This window comes from Cyanistes caeruleus, chromosome 20, assembly GCF_971803275.1.
Source record: "Cyanistes caeruleus chromosome 20, bCyaCae1.hap1.1, whole genome shotgun sequence".
Lineage (NCBI taxonomy): Eukaryota > Metazoa > Chordata > Aves > Passeriformes > Paridae > Cyanistes > Cyanistes caeruleus.
This window is the reverse complement of record NC_141720.1, coordinates 9633771-9657003: the sequence shown is the minus strand read 5'-3', so window position 1 is coordinate 9657003 and position 23233 is coordinate 9633771. Positions and strand designations below refer to the sequence as shown.

Sequence of the window (23233 nt, the reverse complement as noted above, 5' to 3'; positions counted from 1 at the left end):
TGGAAGCAGCAGTGCCACCTCATTGTGGCACAACTCCCTGAGAGAGGCCTTGGTGGCAGAGCTGGCACACCCATCCTCACCCTGGGCAAAGGTGGGGTTTGGGTCATGGTTTAAAAGTCAATTTTAAATAACTACAGCATCCCAGGGGCGACAACCAGAACTATAAAAAGAAAGAAATCAAGATTAGGGGTTTGATCCAAAATGTATTGCACCACAAATTTCATAGTGTTTCATCATACAGTCCATATTTACAGCATAGAAGGAAAGAAATCCAATGGTGATAGAAAAGATTATGTATAACCACTGTTCTGAGACAAGGGAAAGTGCATTAGCTTTGTAATACATGTATACACACCAGTCTTGCTCTGATACCTAATGAAAACTCAACACTTAAGAACTAGTTTATGGTAAATTGATCCTGTGTGAGCTTTGGGATCTGAAACTGAAGTTGTTAGTGAATATATAACCTACGATTTCAGATCACTCAGTTCCAGGCTGCCTGTCCTGCTTCTCTTACTGTTCAGCAGTAACCTCTGAAGCCAGGATCAGCATAAACCAAATTCAACAGGGAGCAGTGGGAGTGAGGGAGTCCTGACCCCTGGTCCCACAGAAACAGGGCAGGGTAAAGGGACATTAGAAAGGAAAAGATCTCAGAGAATAAAATCTTCTCAGAACCAACGGGGTTATTCCACCCTGCTGTATCTCAGTAAAAAAACAATTTAAATAAATGCACTTTTTGATTGTCTTTTTTCACAGTAGAGCAGGGCTGAACCCTTCCATGCTCTATCCTGTCTGGAAGTGCCATGAATCTGGTTACTGGACTGTTTGGACAAGCTTTAGTGTACCAAAAAATTCTGCTGGTTTTCTTAACTTCAGACAAATCCAACCTGGGTCTAAGCTGAGGAGCATCACCTGTGCCCAGTGACAGCTCGTGGGGTACCATGTCTGGGGTGCAGCTGTCTGCACCAGTAGGGTCTGGATCCTCTGCATCAGCACATCCACCTCCTGCTGGATCTCCATTGGAGAAAGCCTGAATTATCTTCAATACATTTAACAGAAGTATGAACTTCCTTGTAAGAGAATTCCCAGAACTGCAGCTGAATTCCATATATGTGTAGATTTTTGGAAACAGGTCTCAGTTTTCAGAAGTCAGACTTAGTGCTGCTTCCCATTGGGATTCAGATTTTGCAGTGATGTTAATAACTGGGCAAAACTGTGCTTCCAGGGAGGAAGTGCCACCTTGGTCCCCTTTTCTTACTGTACTAGGAAAACAAGCTGCTGGAACCACAATTTGTTCACTAAGAGTTGAATTTTACCCTCAAACCCCTCATGAGTAGCATTTCTTTTACCATAATAGTCAGGACACAGCTAACATTCGTAACAGTTTTTAAGCATCAGTATTTGAAGTACAGAAAACCACAACCAAAGAGGCAGATCCTGGTTATGAAGATTTGTTGCTAGAACAAATCAAAAAAAATCAAAGTGTTTAGTACCAGCATTCTTCACCCTTTGTCACTAGATTGTTATTTTTTATTTTTTTTAAATAAAAGGTATTTTTCAGTGTGGATTTACAATAGCTGGAACTCACCTTTAAAAATTTAAAATGGTTTCCTACCCCTTTTCCCACTGCTAACAACCCATGGAACAGGCTAATGGATTACTTTTAAAGGCGACTGAGGATTAGGTACTATAATTAAGACCATTTTAAATATTATTTTTCTTTAAGAAAAGTAAAATCAGACAACTCTAAAGTTGTGCTCTCAAATTAAATAATCATCAACATGCAGCCTTGAGGACTGCAGGCCAGGATAAATGCACCTTAAATTACACAGTGATATGAAAAAATGCCAACCATTAGTTATGTCAGTATTAGAAGGCAAGGCAGAGTTCTTTTTTGGTTAAAGCTCCTGCTCCTGTCCTGTGAAAGGCTTTGCAAACCATCCTACTCTCAACACTGTTCTGCCAACACATTTTTCATTGCTGGCTTCCCACAGCCAGACAAGCAGCTTTTCTGTGCCCAGAGTCACTGGACTCAAGCACCCTGGAACAGCAGCTGGAATCACCACCCCAAGAGACAGAGCTGGCAGCCCTGCTGTCAGCAAGGTCCTCAGAACCCTCTGGTGCCAGGAACCCAGGAGTGATGAGCACAAGGAGCTGCTCTTCCATCACAGACACCGAGGTGGTCCCTGACTCCAGCCCAGAGCTGTTCAGTCTGTAGTGAAAATGTCTCCTTGCACAGTATTAGTTTTGTAAACAGAGCCAGAAGTTCTTGTACAAAATACTGCAATGACAGTGATTAAGACACACCTGGAGCAGTGTGTTCAGCATTCTTTTCACAGAAAGAAGTGCCTGGATACTGCCTGCCACCTTCAGGTTCCCTTAAGGCCACAGAGTCCTTGGGCTCGAGATAGAGGGCCGGATGCTGCCTTTGGGAGATGGCTTTGACCCAAACCAGGACATCTAGGACACAACAGCACAACACACATCACACAGGTTCACACTTGTAGGATGTGAAAGAGAAATAATATGGTACACAGCCATGTTCTCATCATTTGATGGGAAGACCTATTTATAGATCAGAATGCTGCAGACTCCAGACTGAAGAAGTGGAGGCAGCTTCACACAATCAAATCTGGAAGGAACAGCGCCCACTTCTCACAGGTGAAAATGAATGAAGATTATACTTATATATATTCCTTTAAAATAATTTCAGATTAGAACTCTGCAATCATTTAAACACAATGCCTTTAGTCAGTGTAGCATTACAGTGTTCCCTGAACCAGATGGTGAGGAAATCATCCGCAGACTGAACATCCCAGCTCCCTGGGTGGGCAGAGATGATGCAGGACCTGGAGCTGAACTCACTGCTGGAGGTAGCACTCACTGAACATTCCCTAACCACCACACAGCCAGGGCCATGCAGATCTCAGCTCATGGAAAGGAGACAGATCTTGGTGTCCTAGCCCGATGTCAAAAGGACAAACCCAGAATTAGGCTCCTGCTGTCAAACACTGACCGTTTGGGTGAGGAGCTTCCAGCTTCTCCCCACAGATTAAGTCCACTGGGCAAAGCTGTGCTCCAACTCCTCTGAGCACCAGAAAGCTGCTGTTTCTCTCACTGAAATGGACAATCCCTGGCATGCATACATATGGTCAGCTAACATTTTAATAATAAATTACATTTATTATTGTAGCTAACGTTTGGAAAAAAGACTTTTTTTAATCTCCCAGCATCTAGGAATTTTCACTGTCTCCTGGGAATCCCGTTAGAGACCACATATGGCACAGAACCCTTACCTTGTACTCCAGAGTTTCTTTGAGCATGTTTTCTTCCTCTTGTGAAAAATTCAGTAACACAGACACAGCTTTAATGAGATGGAATGCCTGAAAGAAATCAGAGTTGTGTTGCTTATGATGCTCTACACTCAGCAGAGAGTTCTGTAGGTCTGTCACTGACTTCAGCAGAACAGCAGCCTCCCATTATTCCCAGTTTCAGTGGACTAGGATGGCCAGTATCTTACTTCTGTGTTTCCTGGCTTTCTGTTCTTGTTTTGGGGAAAGAAGACAAGTGGGAACCTGGTTAGTCAGAGTAGAGAAGCAGCTTGGCTCCTGCTTTAAAAAGTGGCTTAAACCAGCATGAGGCAGGAGAGATTCCTGTAATTTGAAATACACACTGGGGCACATTAACTCCACAGTCTAACTGGGGCACAGTGACAGAGTCAAGCACTTGGGATACCATGGAATTCTACAGTAATTTTTTTACCTTACCTCCTGACTTGCAATTAAGTGTTTTGTTGGCATGACTTTTTAACTTTAACACAATGTGTGGAGAACAGGAAGGAGCTCCAAATGTACAAGAAATTACCTCTTACAGACCAACAGCAAGTGATTTATGTATTTTTTTTTTGTTTTTTTCCTCTTTCTTAAATGTACAGCCTCTCTAATTTCATACTCCATATGCTCTTCAGAGCAGTGCATGCATCTCATAGATGCAGATCTCTAACAACCAGATGTAACTACCTCCTAAAAACTCACATTTCCCTTTCCTATTAGTTCATAGTAGTCTGTACTTCCAAACACATTGCTGTCAGCTATTTTGTATTATTGCCCCCACTGTACACTTTTTAATTGTAAAATTATGGAATTGGCATAAAGTGTCCTTAGGAGGTGACAGGTGTAAATTTCTAGAGAAAGACAGATATAGAAAGAGAAGGTAAGTGTCACCTTTACCTCAGATTCCCTGCAGGACATGAACTTTAGTACAACGTGTTTAAGGTACTCGAAGTTTATCTCCCTTGAGTCGTTCAAGTCAGAGTTGTTGGTGACAGTCACAGAAGCATTAGGCACTTCAGAATTTGCACGTAGCTCAGGTACCTCACTCTCAGGCCTTATTTTCTACAAAAAAACCCAAACCCACAGAAGAAAAAGAGAAGCACATTGCAGATGCTGTTAGCTTGGCACTGGGAGGGGTCTAGGTTCAGGATATCTAAAGAGGGTTGTACCTCTTTACAAATTGGGTGGGTACAAATCAACAGGGCATCAACAGCTCCTCGTCCTTCATGGGGTCACAGCAGAGAAGTGGCTCCAGCTCTCTCTACACTCCAGGACAGGAGCTGGTTGATGTCAGTGTTCTGTGTACATTACCCAAACCAGCATGGAACTAGCTCCATAGTGGAAACAATCACTTGGTGATATCACCTATCACTAACCTGCTCTGAGCCCTTCAAATGTGGGCTTTCTTCAGAATAATTTTCAATATCAGAGCAAAAATAACAATTTTAAAACCCCTGTTATTTTTTTTTTTAAAAAGATTTTTTTTTCTTAGAGTGATAAACCATTGCAGAGAGATGGAAGGGGTGTTAGCAGTCAAGGTTTTGGAATGGCAGTGCAAGTACCTGCCAGCAAGTGCAATCTTAAGGGACTGAAGACACACAACTCTTACCAGCTCTTTCTGGAGAGTTTTCTTGAGTTCTGTCATTCTTTGCTGAAGCTGCTTTATCATCTGTAAGCACAGCAAAGGAGAGTTTAAAACAGTATTCATTGTCAGGACCCCCCAGTATCTGGAAAAACCCATGATAAACAAGTACTGAATGAAAAAATAATTAACCAACACTGACACTGAAGAAGCAACCTGAAAGCCTTGCCTTGCCAGCTGCACACAGCAGCAGACACGTGACAGGACACTTGGGCTTTCATGTGACAGCACCGTGGAACTGAACCCAATTCACACAAAAGGGCTATGCAGGAAAGCTGTAAATAGTATCATTTGGTGCATCTTTCTGCCAAAATAGATCAGAATTCATGCAGCTCTTGCTGCAGTTTTTATTCATGGTTAGTAGATGTGCAATCCAGAGAAAAGCATTTACTCACAGAACACTGGATTCAAATTAGACAGGCCTGTCCTTTTAAGGCTGCAGCACCAATTACTTGGCTTCCTAATTAAAAGGGGAAAGACTACAAGGTTTCTGTTCACCTTGTTTTTCTCAGCAATTTGCTGTTCCAGCTCTCTGTTATCCTTCTGAAGTTGAATGACATCTGCAGCTGCCACCTCTCCGTTCTGTTCCACCACAGAGTTTTCTGGAGAAGGGAAATGCTCATTGTTCAAGACCCTCGTTGACTCCTCCATTTCTAAAACCTATAAAAATAAACAGTGAAGTGGAGAGATATAACATTTGCAGCCCAAGAACACTCCCCAGGCAGAAAGCCAGGCTTTTTTTTTTTGATTGTCCAGGCAGGACAGAACTGGGGGGCTCCTGCGCACCTCCCTCTTTTCCTGGGAAGTCTGACAGAATGAATTTCCAACTGCACTCACATTTTTCTCATGCTCTCTGGCCAACAGGCACTCCTGTACCTGCAGCTTCAGCTCATCAATTTCTTTTCTTGCTGTTTCCTCTTTCTCCACTGCTTGGCTCTGACTTGCTTCTATGTCCAACTGTAACTGATGCACCTGCAGCACAGCAGCTTCATGGTCTGGGAAAGGAGAGACCTGCTTAGTATAAGTGTTGTACATCAGATGGGAGCTTCTAATCCATTTTGTCTGTCATGAAGACAGAAAGCCAGAGAGACACTGGTACTGAATGTCCAATTGTTAGTGAACCATTTTGAAATTTCTAAGAGATTACATATGGAAGAAAAATCTAGATAAAATAAAATCTACCAGGCAAGAACTAGTAGAGACAAGTCTCTAGCAGAACTAGAGATTGTACTTAAAATTGTCTGGGATACAGGAGACTCGTTTGGTCTAACCTTGACTGAGTTGGTTCAGTTTTTCCTTTTGTTTTAGCAGCAGATCACATTTTTCATCAATAAGCTGGTCTTTCTCCTTTATTAGGACATTCAGATGTGAAACCTTCAAAGCAGAAAAACAATGAACAGGAGTCATTAAAGATATAAAACAGGACGAGGATGTTGAAATATCCAACATCCTCCAGAGGCTTAGCAGGCACCATGTCCACAATGCTGCCCTCAGAAACAAACACTCATGTTAATACTGGAAGAGCTAAACCCTGCTTGGCTTCTGTGCCACCATCAGATTGTCACAGCCAGCATGTGGCAGCTGCAAAAGCCCCTGAGCAAAACAGGACATGGCCTTAAACCCCTTCTACACAAATCTGGCCCAGCAAGCACAGATCTACAGCAGTCCCAGAAGAATAAAGAAACCAAAAGATGGGACTAACTCCAGTCAAACTTGCTCAGTTGACAGTTGTTACTTTAAGCAAACATAAGCTCACATTATGCACTATATTTTACACAGGAAGAGGAAACCAAGACTACCTAGAACTTACATTTGGTATTGGACACAAGCTCCTCCCTATGAGGAAATGTACAATTTTACAACTGCTGTGCTCTGGAGGAATCAGATGTGACACAGGCACTGAAAGGAACTCACCAGGACAAACAGGTTTCTTTAAAGGAAGCTGCCAGATGTCAGAGGCTCTGGATGGCCAGTGCACTGAGACAGTAACACCTCACAGATTACAGGGCTCTGAAACAGTCTCAAGTTTACTGAGGCAACCAGTGCTGCCTCACATGCTGTGGATATGGTTCTGACCAATGGTCTTGAATGTTAGGATAAAGAAATCCAAACCTAGTCTGCTCTTTGAAAAGTTGGGACGTCTCAAATACACTTTAAACCAGTCATTATTAACCAACCTGCTGTTGCAATTCCTCTCTCTGTTTCCGTGTTTCCTCCAGTGCTTTGGCAATTTCCACACTGACAGTTTCTCTGCTGCTCATCTCATTCTGCAAACCAGAAGTAATTGAGAGGTTATGTGAGACAACTAAATCAAGTCAGTCTCTCATCTTTAACCCCAAATCTATTAGGACTACATTTATGAGTTTTCTTACACACTACAATTTCCAAATAAAGGAAAGGTTTTGTTTTACTGACTGCTGCTCTCTGCATTTGCAAGAGCAACATAGAACTGATGTAAGAACCCAAACAAGCCCAATGCTTACATCTTTCAGTCTCTATTACAAAGAAGTAGCTCCTTGCTACAACAGATCTTTATTCCAATTGTGCATCCAGGAGTAGCTACGGAAAAAATGTCAACTATCTAAAATTACAGTCAAAATTGGATAAACTGTAAACACCCAAAGAATTTAAATTTTTAACTTTTTGGTTTGAACACTGCGAGTGGAATCTGATGTTGAACTATTCTGTACTCACCACTGCTAACAGGATTTCCAAGCTCTTCACATCCCTGACAATATAGGAATGTATTATTTCTGCTTGATTTAGGCACACCCAAGCATTCTGATTCAGAAAAAGATCAGCCCTTTGTAATGCTTCTCAAACACATTTCTGCTGAGCACCAGAGATGATTTACAGCTCCAAGTACCTGCAACCTGAACATAACCGGCCTCCAAGCACTGAATGTAACCCATTGAGCTGTTTACTGTTCCCCAGCCTCAGCTCTGTCCCAAGATAATGCCAGTACCCAGTTCAGCCCTTACCTTTAGCCTGTTCAGTTCAGACTCTTGTTGTTTTAAAGAACTCTCATACTCTTCTTTGCTTCTCTTGAGGTTTTCATTTTCCTTTTCCAATTGGCTCTGTAAAATAAAGAGTGTTTAAATACCCAGTACAATTCTAATGCTTTTCCTAAACAATTAAACACGTCTAATGCTGTGCTCATGTTTAGTTCCTCAAAGTACGGTATCTTCTATTATAATGCCAGGAGCGCTGAATAAGAACATTAAGACAACAAGCAAGCGTTACAGGCTGTGTTAAAATCATGTTGTGAAGACTCTCACAACCCACCAGACAGTTTTTGTACTTACAATCCTGTGCTGAGTTGTTGTTTTATCCAATTCCCAAGCCTTTTCAAGAGCACCAATCTGAGATTCCAGCCCAGTAACTTTCTGATCATACTGATGTTTCTCACTTAAAATCTGTTGCTGCAGTTGATTTCTTTCATCCTCTAGATCAGTTTGCTTAAGAAAAATAAATAAACCCACATCAATAAAATGGTATTTTGACATATTCTGACAAGACCAGACAGCATTCCATGAGACACTCTCAAACTGAGGGACATTATTCCTTTGCCAGTAGTGTCATGTACTCACAGACCGGAGTTCAGGAGACAAACAGCAAGAAAACAAACACTTGAATAACAAAACAGAGAAGTGATTGTCTCTGGGGGTGCTGAAGACTAATCTGTTTCTGGTCAGTGAAACATGCAGGATACTCACTAGCTTCTGGATCTTCAGATCCTGGTCAGCAACTGCTTCTTTGCTCTTTTTCAATGTTTCTGTTGCAATCTGTAGTTTCTCTTCCAGTTCTTTATTCTAAAATTACACCATGAATTAAATTCCTTACCCACTGGCATCTATGTTACTAAAAAACGTTTGCATAACACAAAGTGGCCCAGGAGGGGAAGGTAAATGTTAAATCTCTGAAACCACAGAGATCAAAGAGGCTGACTATTTGACACATGCTAGTTTTAGAAATTCTTCACCACAGCACTGGCCCAGCAATGCTTGCACTTGAGTTACTTGTTTCTTAGTACAGGGAGGATCTGCACAAAACCTCTGTCTTCACCTCTAGGCCCTCCTTCACCCATGAAGTGTGGAGATGTCCAGAGACACTGATCAATTATTCTCCCTTCAAGACTAAATGTGACTAAATGTGCAGTCTCACCTTTGGCTAGGAGCCCAGTGAGGGGAGGAGGAATAGGGCACAGAGGATGAAAAGAGGGGGTTCTGTGGTGAGATTAAAAATTACTCACCCGTGTTTCCAACCGGTTCACAGCCTCGCTGTGCCGTGTCCTGTCTGTCAGTACCTGCTGCCTGCTCTCCTCCAGCCTCTGCTCAAGAGCAGCTTTCTAAAGATTACATTGAGGTGAAGAACATGAAGAAGGATGGACAAAGACATAAGTTGGGGGAATAATTAAAATTTCCCTTTTTATTTCATTAATAAGGTCAAACTAAAATGGGACAGAATGTTTTAATATCTCTAGGTGAACTTTAAACTGCCTTGAGTTCACTAAGCCAAGTCCTTTTGTAGCAGCAACACTGAGATGATGCGACTGGAGGCATCCTGACCAGGGAACAGCAAACACCCCCTTGTCTCCTCAGGAGCCAGCTGGGGAAACATTGCTCCAAGCTGATTCTGAGCAGGAGCATCAGTACTTGAGAAAGAGATCAAGAAGCAATGAGAGAAAGGGGATTAAACACAGCTAACTTTCTGTTTTCAGCTGTTGTTCAGCAGTTCCGAGGCTGAGGTTTTCGGCATACAACATTCTGTTTGCACACCTATGTGCAAACAGTTCCCTCCCTGCCCCACTGCCTTGCCAAAGAACAAGGAAAAGCATTCACTCTTCTTGTAAGGATTAATTAGAAAAACTCCCTAATTGTTCCACCTCCTGTGGGGATGCTAGAAAGCTGCTCTCTTCCTTCTAAGCAGTCAGATGCAGTGCCCAAACGGACAATGCAGAAAGGCCAACACAGACATCTGTGCAGGATCTACACAAACAGGCTCAGTGTAACCACCCACATGTGCTGCCCAGCACAGACAGTGTGCCAAAACACACTAACAGGACAAATGTGGCTGTATGACATCAGCAGCTTTCTTTCCATGGGTGAGAAGCAATGTATGACCTAAAAAACCCAAAACAAACAACTCACTAATATTGTACTTCTAAGCAGCCTTTAACTGTGTAATTACCTCTCTGAGCAGCTCCCGCACATGTTCATCTCCTGAGAGATTTCTCTCTAGCTTTTTTTCCAGGGAAGACACCTTTTCCTGCAGCTGTTCAGTAAATTTATCTTTCTCAGCAAATTCAAAAGTCATCTGTGAAAATGAAAAATCACAGAATCTTTTTTGTAATGAAGCTTTCAGATAATCTGTTGTGGTTTGTCTTTTGGAAATGCCAGTAGAAAGGAAAGTCCTATTTGAAAGACAATATAATCCTGGAACACTTTCTAGACACCAAACTTCCAACTACACAAAGGTGTACATTACCCAAATGTGCACCTTTACACCAGCACATGCATCTGAAACCACCTCACCTTTTGCTTCTGTTGCTCATATTCCACCTTCAGAGATTCATGCTCCACTTCTAACATTTCCAGTCTCTTCTCACAACCAGAACCAGCCACTCGAGCCTAAACATTTTGAGAAATTACTTACTTTGAAACTTAAATTTCCAACACCACATAACTGATATCTAATCTAACTTCTGCAGACATGGAGCTCTTTGAATCAAATCTCACTTGGCTCAAACTTACATTTTGCAAGTCTACAGAAAGCTGCTGAATGACAGTTTGTAGCTCCTGTTCTCTTAACTCCAGAGCAGTGATCTTATTTTCTGCATTTGTCTCAGCTGTCATTAGTTCATCTCTTCACAGAAAGAGAATAAAAACAAGTGACATACCGTTCCAGAAAAATAATCTTTAGCAGATAATTCTGCTGCTTATGAAAACGGATTAAGCATCAACAAAGTTTTCTTGTCCTAAAACCAGCCACCATCATCAATCACTGCTTGATTATACATTTTTGAAAAAAAAGTGATAGTCAAGCATTCAAACTATGAAAAATATAAATAATTTACAAAAAAAAGTATTATTATCATTGGCTTGGCATTTACATCCCCAGGACCATAGCAGAGGCAAAAATTCAGTTAGCTCACTACATATACAAACTCTTCCAAGGAGACAGGACTGAGTATGAAGTAAAAATACAGGGGAAACACATCCACTGCTCCTCTGAAATCCTCAGCTCCATACCTCTGAGCCTCCAGCTCCAAGAACTGCTGCTGCAAGTCCTGGAGATCCTTCCTCAGGCCAGAGGACTCGCTCCTCACCTCCTGCAGCTCCGCTTGGGCACGGGTCAGTTCTTGAGCATGTGCCTCGAGCTCCTGTTCTGTTCTGCTCAGAGATTCTTCCTTTTTCAAAAGCTGGATATTAGAAGATTATCTTTGGCATTACAGATGACCAGTAACACTGACAAACCTTTTCATTGAAACTTGCCTGTTTTACTAATTTGTGGGGTGAACTGAGATAATAATCTATGTTATTACAGCAATATTGCATTCAATACCTACTGTTAGGGTTTTGACACTAACCAAATCTGTGTACAAGCATAAAGGCTGAAAAAAATGAATGCTGGGCTACCACTAACTTAATATCCTTGTAAAAATTATAGGAAATAAAAAGTTTAAAATATTCTTACCATGTGTTTAACTTTGGCAATTTCCTGCTGCTGAAAGCCCTCCAGTTCATCGATTTCATCTCGTTTTTGGAAAAGGTTCAAACTCTGCTCCCTCATTTCTTGTAACTGTGTTTGAAGCATTTTTTTTTCCTGATAAATGAACAGAACAAAAGGAAATCAAAGGATATCTATCTGCTCATGTCAAGTTAATGGGAGTTTGGGTAAACTCTCTGGGAAAGGAATCTTGTCGTGAAGCCATACAGATCCTGATGGAGCTCCATATAGAATTAGAAATCCTTGCAGATTTATATCACAGTGTAAAATACCAAACTTCAGAAAAACATAAAGAAATCTGAAATTCATTACAATGCCACCAATGACCATCTAAACTGAACTCTTAAAAATGGACAATTTTCCATTTGTCCAAAAATGGACAATGTTCCACCTTACAGAAGGACAACTCTCCCATCACAACTCATCGTTCTTTACTTCCCCACCGAAAAATCAAACCAGAAAGACCTCCCCAAGCATTTGGGCTGGTAACAAAAAGCACATGATTGGCCTCTCCCACTGAACAAAGACCAAATAATAAAAAAGGCCTGAACAGAGTTGAGTTCTGATAGAGCTGGAAGTGTGCAGGATGGTGTTTGCAAATACACAGAGACACACTACACCCCCTGAGAAAAACATCCAAGGTTAATTACCTTTTCAACCTGACCAAGTTTTTCCATCCACTCCTGAACAAGAAAGAAAGAAAGGAGAAAAAAGATATCAAAATCCATTCGTAGACTTTCAAGGATAGCAATTATGGTAAAAAAAAAAATAAATTGTATTGTTAGCACATACTAAGCTTTGGTAATGATTAAAAAAATAATCAGCAGCAGTACAGTAACAGCCAGTGCTTGAATAGATAAAGGCCAAAGAATCATTTATGCTACCTGAATAGATAAGTTTTATGAGAGTAAAATAAATGTGACAACAGGCCTACTGCCATTGAATCTTATCCAAACACAAGCTCAACCTTTCATTAGGAATTTTTGTGGGCTCTCGTTAAAACCAGTCGGAACAGTCTGAGCAGTGACAAGCCCTGCACCATTCCTGGCACTGAGCTCAGCGCTCCCTCCTTCCCTCAGCGCTGGCATGCTCACACACAGTGCTCAACAATTATTTTAATTAACAGCAACACCTGATTAGAACATCAGAGTCATGAGAGTCAAAAGTCCTGCTCAAGCTCTCTTACCTTATCCTTTTTTTCCAAGGCCAAAGCCATTCCTTCAGCCATCTTGGCTCGACTGGCCTGATGAGCTTCATTCTGCTCCTGAAACTTCCTCATGGAGGCTATCAACAGAGAACCACCAGCTATATTAAAAACTCATCTTTTAAAATTGCTTCTCACTTTTCTGTAAGTAATTTATAACTTTAAAGAGTTTCTTTTCCAAGTAATTAGCCTCATCTTGACTGTAGCTGTAGCACAGTGCTACTCATTCCCTCACGCTGCTTGCACACTGGCCAAGAGCCAAAGCTAACAGCAGACAGGAATACTGCTCCTTGTTGGATTAGAACAAAGCTGTGCATTTCCAAAAGGTCTTTCCTGCTTGTTAGCCTCAAATTTGGCAGAAGGAGTATAATAACAACTTTGTTCCACACACTGCTGCTGCTTCCTATGCTGTGAATAAGGCAACAACTTGTGTTCTAATTGTTCACAGTACAGAGGTGCACAGTTTGAAAGGAAATCATTAGCACACCTGCACACCAAACCTCTTTCCATCCAACCACAGCAATTTCCAACTTAACTGAACAGAAAGGAAAAAAAGAAAAATACGTACAATCCTGATGCTTTTCTAATGCATTTTCAAGCTTCTCTTTTATCTTCTGCAGATTTCGGATCTGATCAGCATAATCTTGGGTGAGGAGGGAGAAGAAGAGACCAGGAATGGACAGACATTGGGGAAGGACATTTTTAGGGTAACACAAAAATAAAAAATAATAATAATAAAAAAAAGAATAAAAAGGGCAAAAAAAAGAAAAAAAAAGAAAAAAAGAAGAAAAAAAAAGGAAAAGAAAAAAAAAGAAAAGTTGATGAGTGGCAAATGACAATGATTTTCTCAATCAGAAAATCATTCCTGCTGAGGAAAACTTGGGTGACCACAACAATGAACACAAGCAAATAGTTCTGTACTATCCACAGGGTTGGCACAAACAGAAGGGCCTGTCCCAGGGGTGTCAGTCACACAGACAAGAGCAGAACCAGAGAATGAACAACTGTCCCTCCCTTTTTACTTCATCCCAAGACAGTGATATATGTAACTCTGTTCAAGAAAGGTGTCTGGCACTGGAGGGTGCAAGGAACGGTTAATTCATGGCCATTGCATCCATTTGTTCATTGTTCCAGTCCCACAGCACTGCCCTCACCCTCTCTCAGCAGAACTGACAGAGGAGGCAGGGAATTAAAACCCAAACAGAGTATATATACACCCTGGAGAAGTTCCTGTATGACAGAAAAGAGGATTTACTCAGTGCTTGGCTGCCTGCATGAGACTCCTGATACTTAGAGACCCCCTCTCCTGCGTTAAACCCCAGCCAGCACTTTTAAGTTCACCTTGTGCAAGCAGATGAGCACTCAGGCCTTTGAAATTTGATGTGAAATAATTTTTGAAGCCTATATTTTCTTGAACTGAAGCCTGGTAAGTCTACAGAATAAATTAAGATAATCCTGATTTGGCTGTAACCTTTCCTAATTTTCCAAGGCCTCCCATGAGGTTTGGGAAGCAGTAGAAGACCAGCCTGGTCTCTGGTCCCCTCCCTACAACAGGGATGGAGAGCAGTGCCAGCCTTCACTACAGCTTTACAGAACAAGGAATTAGAAAGAAAAAAGCCTCAGGACTGTTTTATGTTGAATTCTTTGTTTCTTCTTCATTTCCAAGCCCACTCCATTAAGGACTGCACTTGTTACTGTCAACACCAGTAAGCTCAGACCCTATGAGAAACAAACCATTACACACAAGTGGGGACAGACACTGAAATATGGGACAGAAAGCTATCCCAGCTGTTCCAAGGAATCACACAAATTGATTGTTGAAATCAGCAACCACCTTCATAAAAAAGTAATGATACTGAATACTCTCTTGCTGTCAATCAACAGGGCTGCTAAAAATCATTTTTCTAAAGACCCCAACCCCTTGTATTTTTAATAAATTAAATAAATATAAATAAATAAATCCATGTAAATTCAAAGGAAAACATCTTCTAAAGTAACAAGTTTTGTATGTATTAGGGCACATACCAGACAGCTTCACCTCCAGTTTTCTTATTTGTTCATTTCTTCTCAACAACTGGGATGAAAGATCCTCTCTGGAGCTGCTTCCATCAGAAGCCTTGTGAGAAAAGCAACACTCTGTAACTTACAAAATTTAGAAAAAGTGATCCTGCCATACATTAAGTCTTGGATAATAACCACTCTCCTGCCTAGAAATAGCATTTGTTTTCCACATAGAGGGGAAAATCGTACTAGCACAGCAGAATGTGTAAAAAATGCTGAAGGACAGAACCAGCAAGGGCTTAATAGCACCAGGCTCCCCGCTCCCCAGAGCACAACGCTTGGGAAGGAGCTGGGCTGGGAACTGTTTGTCCAAACTGTCTCTGAGGAGATGGGGAATGGAATGACTGAGGGGGAGGAATCAGGCTCTACAGCACAGACATCAGGAAGGCCAAAGAGAGAGTCAGGAAAACCAGGAAGGCCAAAGAGAGAGTCAGGAAAACCAAAGTCATTAGAAAAGAAGCAGTAATGCTTTTCAGGTGGGATAAACTCACTGAAGCCCTGATGCAGCAATCTGTCCACACAAAATCTGCTGCATAACTGAGTCCTCTTATGGTTTTTCCTCCGTAAAAATCAATGGCAAGAGCAGTTAAATGAATATTGATAAAACAACTAATTCTTGGAGATTTTCTGAAAACCACTCAATACTTCAGTCACTGCCATTACTTATTTTCTATTCTACAAACTTGCAAGACGGTAAACAGAATTTCTACATGAGAACTTCCTAAGTGCTAAAGAAAAAAAAAACCTCAGAAAAGCACAAGACTAATACATATCCACTATAAAATGTATTTAAACATTAGGACCTCCAACTTCCTGCTTAACAGAACAGAAAATTCAGAGCTTCAAAAAAAAAAAATTATTTAAAGCTCCACTGTGTAAATAACTTCTTCACTCTGCAGACAGCAGAGACTTGCTGCTGGCTCTGCAGTGGGCCCTGCTGGCTCCAGCAATGGGGTGACACTGCCTTAATCCAGGCTTTCAAAAATGTGACAGCCAGGGCAGAGGTTCCAGAGCATTCCAGAGTTTCATTTAACCCACATGCTGCTGGAATTTTACTGCATCTTTAAACAATGCTCTATAATGAAAGAGAGGAACTACAATAGTTTTGAGTGCCACAACACTGCACACATTTTCAGCAGAGACATATACAGTGCCTCAGGTAGGAAGAGTACGAGGAAACCAAGAGGCAAAATGAAAGCCAGAGTCTAGCTGGCTTTTCTAATGACAGAGAAGCTGTGGCTGTCCCATCCCTGGAGTGTTCCAGGCCAGGTGGAACAGGACTTGCAGCAACCTGGTCTAGTGGAAGGCATCCCCACCCATGCGAGGGGGTAGACAAACTTAAAGGTCACCTCCAACCCAAACTATTCTAGGATTCTATGCATCTGTAATTAATTTTACTAATACGTATCTTAAACATAATTACAACTTTATTCAATAATTTATGTCTATTTATCAGTGTATTGAAGCAGCTTTGTAACTCACGTTTACATGGGACTGGAAGCCTCCTGGCAACTACTATGTTTAACAAACGTTTACTCTTCAATATTTAAGCTCACTCAAGCTAATGATACATTTACACAGTAAGAGATACACTTCCAAAGACACCACAGCACGTATCCACGTAACACCCTAGACTTAAAATGGTTATCTGCAAAACCGTAGTAGAAATACCGTCAGAAAAATCAGATTTCAAAGCAAGGTTAAACTCACAAAGTCGTCTCCGGAGTCTGCTCCCACAGACGTGATCGATTCCTTACTGACAGACCTGGGGATGCGGGCGGCTCCTCCGGGCCTGGGAGCCACCGCTGCCTCCTCTGCGATCTTCTTCTTCAATTTGGCAAACATTTTTCTGCTCTACAGCCCTGAAATATCCAGGTCCTTTGGAAAGGCACGACCTCCAGCGTTTAATACACTGACACTCCTGTCTAAAGCTTCCAAAGGCTGAGACTTAATTCTGAGCCTCATCCACTGCTCTACCGCATTTCTAGTGCCATTAAAGCGCTCAAGGCCTGGCAGAACCTGCAAATCAAACAGAAACGGGTTCCATACTAAAAATCCCCACCGGTATGAATCATTCAAAGGTAACAGAAAACCTTTTAGCATCGCATCTGTTACAACACGTTAAAAATCGCATCTCCCGAAGCGGAATCCGTTAAAGTCCCAAACCAACGGCCCCAAACGGCGGCGGCGTCGGGGCCCGGGCGGGTCCCCTCAGCCCGGCCCCCACCCACACGCACGGGAGGCCCGGCCCGGCCCGGCCCGCGGAGGCTGCTCTGCCCCGGCACCGAGGGCCTGACACCGCCGCTTCCCCGCGGCCCCGGCCCGGCCGCGCTCTGCTCCCCCGCTCCTCCGTCCCCTCGCTGCTCACCGCCCATGCCCGGCCGGGCCTCGCCGGTCCCGCGGCCGCCGCCGCTTTCCCGGACACCGCCGACCCGGAAGCGCCGCGCGGGGCGGAAGCGGCGCCCCCGGCTCGGCTCCGCTCCGCCCCCGGCTCGGCTCGGCTCCGCCCCCGGCTCGGCTCGGCTCCGCCCCCGGCTCGGCTCGGCTCCGCCCCCGGCTCGGCTCGGCTCCGCCCCCGGCTCGGCTCCGCTCCGCCCCCGGCTCGGCTCCGCTCCGCCCCCGGCTCGGCTCCGCTCCGCCCCCGGCTCGGCTCCGCTCCGCCCCCGGCTCGGCTCCGCTCCGCCCCCGGCTCGGCTCCGCTCCGCCCCCGGCTCGGCTCCGCTCCGCCCCCGGCTCGGCTCCGCTCCGCCCCCGGCTCGGCTCCGCTCCGCCCCCGGCTCGGCTCCGCTCCGCCCCCGGCTCGGCTCGTCCCTTGGCCCCGCTCCTCCCTCCCGCTGTCCCACCCCGGAGCGGACCAGGAGGGTCGGTACGAGCGTTTACTACAGTTTATTGACAGCACAGTCCGCCGGCGGGGCCGGGGCGGCGGCCGGAACAGGGACAGCGAACGGCTCGGACACGGCACAACCGCGAACACCGGGCGGGAGCGGCCCCGGCGCGGCGGGGACAAAAGCGAACGGCAATCTGCTCCAAAGTCTCTGGAAAGGCTGGAAAGGCGGTGACGAGCAGGACGCGGGGCTGGCGCTCGGTCTGTGGTAGCCGCCCGGACCGGGGGTGGTGTCCGGCGAGACAAGCGGCAGGGCCCAGGTCCATCGCGGCTTTTGCTTCTCCCGCAGTGCCCAGCAGGAACACAAACGCGCTTCTTCCCGAACAACGGCAGAGTCGCTTCTGGCACCACACTGCTTTGGCGATTACAGATCCCTTGCAAAAAAGTCCATTTGCTCAAAAAAATGTTTATTTATATATCTCTATATATTTTAAGGAAAATATCCGTTTTTACCAAAATACGATATACAGGCACACAGCTGTAAAATAACTTTCAACCAATTCACTATAAAATTACTTTTGGTAATAAATAATTTGATTCTCAGAGAGGCAAAACGCTCCCTGTACCTCCGCAGCTGGGCTGCCCGAGGCACGGTCCCTCTGCATTCCCAGAACGCTCCCGAACACTCCCACCTGCGCTCCCCTCATCCTTCTCACTGGGCCTTGCCCAGGGCAGAAGCAAGTTGTGCTTTTCAGGCTGCATGAGGCAGAATCCTGCTCCCAACAAACCAGGTCAATGGCGGAATGGTAATAAACACACGCCAGAAGCCATCTGTGAAGTCAAGGGGGCAGATCCTCCCAGTAGTGTTTACTGTGGAAGGAGCAGCTGCTGGGATTGGGCTGGTGAGATCTATTCTGCTCTGGGGCTCCTGCAGGCCAGCAAGCTGTGCTGGGGTCTGCTCCCAACAGGAGTGAAACCAGGAACAAAACATCTATGGGTGCATCTGGGCAGAACTCAGAGACAGTCCTTAACCCCAAAGTGTCAGATTCAGAAATCCTGAACTAGCTCTCCTCAGTCTTGGCACAATAATGGTTTAGATGGGAAAACAAGAAGTGGCTGACTTACTCCTAAATCTAAAGAAGTTACGTGCGTCCTCTGCTCTCTTGAGCGGATCTCTATGGATCTTCAAAGCACCCAAATACATTTGGTCACAGAACAGTATTGCTTTGCAAGTCCAATGTTACACGAATGTATAATCTGCTCTGGAGAGCTTTGTCCCAGCTGCTGTGTCCAGTCTGACCTTACAAGGCCACAGAGCAGTTTTCAGCTCTCTGAAACTTTTTTTCCCTTGTTCAGGTAACTTCTCCTGCCTGCAGAGCTCCCTCAGCCCCAGGAGCAGCCACAGCCACCACAGAGCAGCTGCCAACCCCCAGGACTGAGTGAGGCTCGGCCGCTGCTGCACCACGGAGCTGCACTCAGACACTTACTGAGGAATCAAACACAGGTAAAGCTTTTACAAAAGAAATCTCAAGACAAAACAGTTGTTGAGACAGATTCCAAGATTTTTAGCTTTGGGAAGGAGCAGACTTGCAGCACAGCATGGTTACAGGACATGGGAGGCGATGATGCAGGGGAGGTGCTTCCTAACTCATGCCAGGGAAGGGCTATGGAACAGCACTTCCATCCCACCCTTTGGGGAGAAGCCTGACCAGATCTACTCAAATTGTAGCTTCTAAAGATGATTAATTAGAGCCACATTTCCTGTTGCCCCCATCTATTTCCTATGATCCTTTAAAGACATCTCTGCACATCTCCCTGGGGAACAGTCTTGAGAGGTTTAGTCAGACATGACTTGACAGACATTATTTTGATTTTTGCTCACAAAAAGGTCCTGAAACTTCTCAAGAAAGCACTCCAGGGAACAAGTTCTGTTTGCGCAGCTCATGGAAGCTAGTGCTCCATTTAGCTGGTGCACAAAGCAAAATGACACATCACATCCCAAGAGGAATTAAAAACCCAAGCATTAAAGACTCATAACCCTGCATTGCCCTGTCACTGTTATTTGGAGAAGCCAAAAGGGGGAAAAAAGGCAACGGCAGTAACTTTGGCGAGATGTTCCAAAGCCAGTTTAAGCAGGAGCACAAACCTACTGTGGGAGCAGGATTCATCTGAGCACACCACATGCAGGGAGTAGGGAGCCAGGCAGGAGCAGTCCTGTAAGGACACAGCTGGTCCAGTTCACCTTGTCCTCTCAATGTATTACAGGCAGAATTTACCCCTTTAATTTGGCATTGCCTGGTGCTGGCAAGTCATCTCCACTAATATAAGCAATAAAGATACATGGAGAAAGGGAGAGCGAGACAAGAGGGAAGGCATCAGGCCTGAGAAGAAAAGGATTTGTTCTCTTCTCACTTAAAAATGGATCAGTCTTTGCTTCGCTTCCACACTGAGGACTGCGAGATACAGAAACCAGATTTTCTTCAGTACACACAAGCATACACCGAGAGGTACCTACGACCATAGCACAGAGCACACAGTAGCACAAATTTAGAATGACTTAGTTCAAACAAGACAAGCTTTTACTTGGAGGGAAAAATATCAACATTTTCATCTTGAATGCAGTTCTTTGGGTGGGAAAGAAGGGGCTGGCTCAAAATCCAAGACACTCATCCTAGCTACAGCTAGAGCAGACAGAGGGTATGAGCACTCTGCTTCCACAGTACAATTCCATACTCCTCCCAACATGAGTGAAATCTTTATCTTTGAATGTCCCAGCACTGGACCTTCTAACAAAGATCAGCAGGTAAGAGGAGAATTAGGAACCTCAATAATTAATTTTTGACTTGGACAGTCATTGCTGCTAAGTTCAACTTCTGAACTAATTTTGAAGGCCTACATTCTCCTCCTACATTCCAGCTTCTTCAGGGCGCTATGTATTTTAAAAAGTGCATTCTTCTCTGATGAGATCTACCTTGGCAAAAAGCAAACAGAACTTCCTCAAAGGGCTGCAAACGATAGAAGCCTCTCAGGTCACATGCAAGGGCTCCCCACTTCAGCCTGGCTAAACAAAGGTGAGGACCACCAAGACTTTCCCAGTCAATTCACAAGCAATGTCCCAGAGGTTCACCAGCCCACACGAGTGGAATCGTCATCATCATCACTCCTATGCTTGGAAACAGCATACTCTTTTCCACAGAGATGGAGCCAAAATAAGAATAGCTTCATCAAAGCAAAAGCTAAAGCAAAGCAAAAGCGTTTGGCTGGAAGGCAGTGAGCTGGGGAAAACTCAGTTCCCCCTTTCTATGCAAGCTGAACACTGCTGGTAGAGGAACAGCAGGAAGGGCAACAAATAACCTGCCTCTCACTTGCTGCTGCATTAAAGGCTTCCTGCATCTTAAGCCTTCACATACAATCCCATGTTTTAGCAACTGGGGACCTCCTACTAGGCAGAAAGGCAGGGATCAGCTTCACAGTAAATACATGGATCTTATCACTGTAATACATACAGGGGTACCCATTCCCCTGGCTAACTAAGGGCTCCTGTACCTGGAATCAGTTATCAATTACTTCAAGGTCCAAGGGTAAGTCCCTGGAAACAGCAAATTACAGTGGAAGAAGAGCCATAACCTTTAGTACAACCACAAATGATCTGCAGCACCTTGTGGAATCCACCCAACATGGCGTATGTGTGTATATATAAATTTTGTATATAGACATTGTAGTGGTTCATTCTTTTTAATACATATACAAGTACCTATACATTTATACATATTTACAATTTACACCAGCCAGTAGATGTATGTGTACTGTACATACACACACAAACGCCGAGCACACACATGCACACACACGAACACACACTTGTTAGAACAGACTCCACAGCCCGGGAAATGAAATCCTGCCAGAGTCCAAAGAGCAGCACCAAGGGGTGGGGGGGGGTCTCAATGTACCAGCTTCGAGACTGCTTAGGACAAACACAAGTATTCACAGGATTTTGTACACTTGGGAAATAAAGAACAGATGGTGCAAGCTTCAGCCCAGCTACAGAGAACCTTCATGCAAGCTCCCCAGCTACACTGCAGCCGTTCCTGCTGTTGCACACTGTGATCCCTCGGCAGGATGGACCCACCAGTGCTGACCTGGCTGACCAGACCACACCCTGGGTGATGCTCTGCACCCAGGACTGCCATGACACTACAGCAGTCACCAAGTTCTACACTGTTTCCACCTAAGCATGAGGCATGGCTGGGGTTCAACAAAAAGCACTGACTGGACTTGTCCTCTCACTTCTTTTCTAGCAGCCCATGGAACAGTGACAACTGACTCTTCCATTTAATAGCTTAAAGTATCTCCATTCCCTCATTCTTGCTCATCCTGCACTGCCAGGAGCTGCTCTAGCTCTGCAGGGCAGGCAGTGCAGTCCCAAATGAGCCAGCCAGCACTCTTCCCAGCAGCCACAAGAGCCTTCTCCAGCCAGCCCCTTCCCAAAGGCCACTGTCCTCTTGCAGATGCCCCTCCTGAGCTCTCAGGCTGGGGAGCCGAGCCCCTCGCTGCTCCTGCTTCCAGGGCAGGACGGAGTCATAGGGGGGACATGCAAAACATCCAGGGGGTTATGGCAGCTCCCACTTGGTTTCACCTGCAAGGGGAACATCAGCACCTCTCCTGGGGCACGGGGCTGTGGCACAGCGGGGTCAGACACACGAGTGACAGGAGGGGCAGGCACAGCACTGTACAGGACATCCTCTCAGCTCCTGTCAGGGAGTGGTCATGCTCTGGGAGCCACACATTCCATCCACACATGGAAAGGAAGGGAACACCTGCTGGAAATGCTGGAATTTCTATATAGTACCTCAAACTGAAGAATGTCCCCTCCTCCTGTGCAGGATGCCCCACATGACAGTGAGAGGTGGGGGCCGAATTTCAGGGTTTGCAGTTTGTTCACCTATTGATCACCTGCCCAACCGGGTCCTTGGGTTCATACAGAAAACTGCTGCATCAAACTTATAGGGAGCATTAAGTATCTTTAAAAATTCACTTCAAAGCACTGCTCCAAATGCAACTTAATTGTCCACAGTTTTGTCTCCTCACTTGCCTAAGACTGAAAAAATATATTTGTTACGAAGGAATCTGTGTTATTGCTATTGTTGGTTTGCACTGTGTGGTTCCATCTTTACCTTTTCAAATCCAAACTCTTTGGGGATAAAATATTGGTTTTTTTCTGTTGATTTTTTTTCTTTCCAATTTCTTAAAATTGTATAAAAATAAAGGATTTCCACAAATGTGGGCTAAAGGTATAACCAATAATACTTCTATACTTAGGATCAGCTGTTGGAAATGTGGTTGACAGCCACAAGACCAGAAATAAACCTCTAGCGATTCTTTACTTTAACATTTAAAAGACATGAAAACTTCTGCTTATAAAATTGACCCCATACAGAATG

General features: G+C 44.3%; 1 protein-coding gene across 10 annotated transcripts; it reads right to left on the bottom strand.

Moving 5' to 3' along the window:
- Positions 1-183: 183 nt before the first annotated feature.
- GOLGA1 (golgin A1) lies at positions 184-17765 on the bottom strand. Of its 10 annotated transcripts, none has more exons than XR_015278260.1 (23): positions 17337-17451; positions 16679-16987; positions 14933-15023; positions 13476-13550; positions 12890-12987; positions 12354-12386; positions 11671-11799; positions 11226-11395; positions 10728-10839; positions 10509-10604; positions 10165-10290; positions 9227-9322; positions 8691-8786; positions 8280-8432; positions 7956-8051; positions 7152-7241; positions 6246-6348; positions 5812-5969; positions 5473-5634; positions 4942-5001; positions 4230-4394; positions 3297-3544; positions 184-2460 (listed from the first exon to the last, which is right to left on the bottom strand). XR_015278260.1 is itself a non-coding variant. In XM_086858503.1 (23 exons), the coding sequence occupies exons 2-23, from the start codon at positions 16811-16813 to the stop codon at positions 2380-2382; spliced, it is 2412 nt and encodes an 803-aa protein (XP_086714629.1). In that variant the 5' UTR covers positions 16814-16987; positions 17337-17765; the 3' UTR covers positions 184-2379. The 10 variants fall into 10 exon arrangements, 8 of the variants coding, with proteins under 8 accessions (XP_086714629.1, XP_086714631.1, XP_086714630.1 ...); XM_086858503.1 differs by having other exon boundaries at positions 3297-3383; positions 17337-17765; XM_086858505.1 differs by having other exon boundaries at positions 184-2959; positions 3297-3383; positions 17337-17457.
- Positions 17766-23233: the final 5468 nt, after the last annotated feature.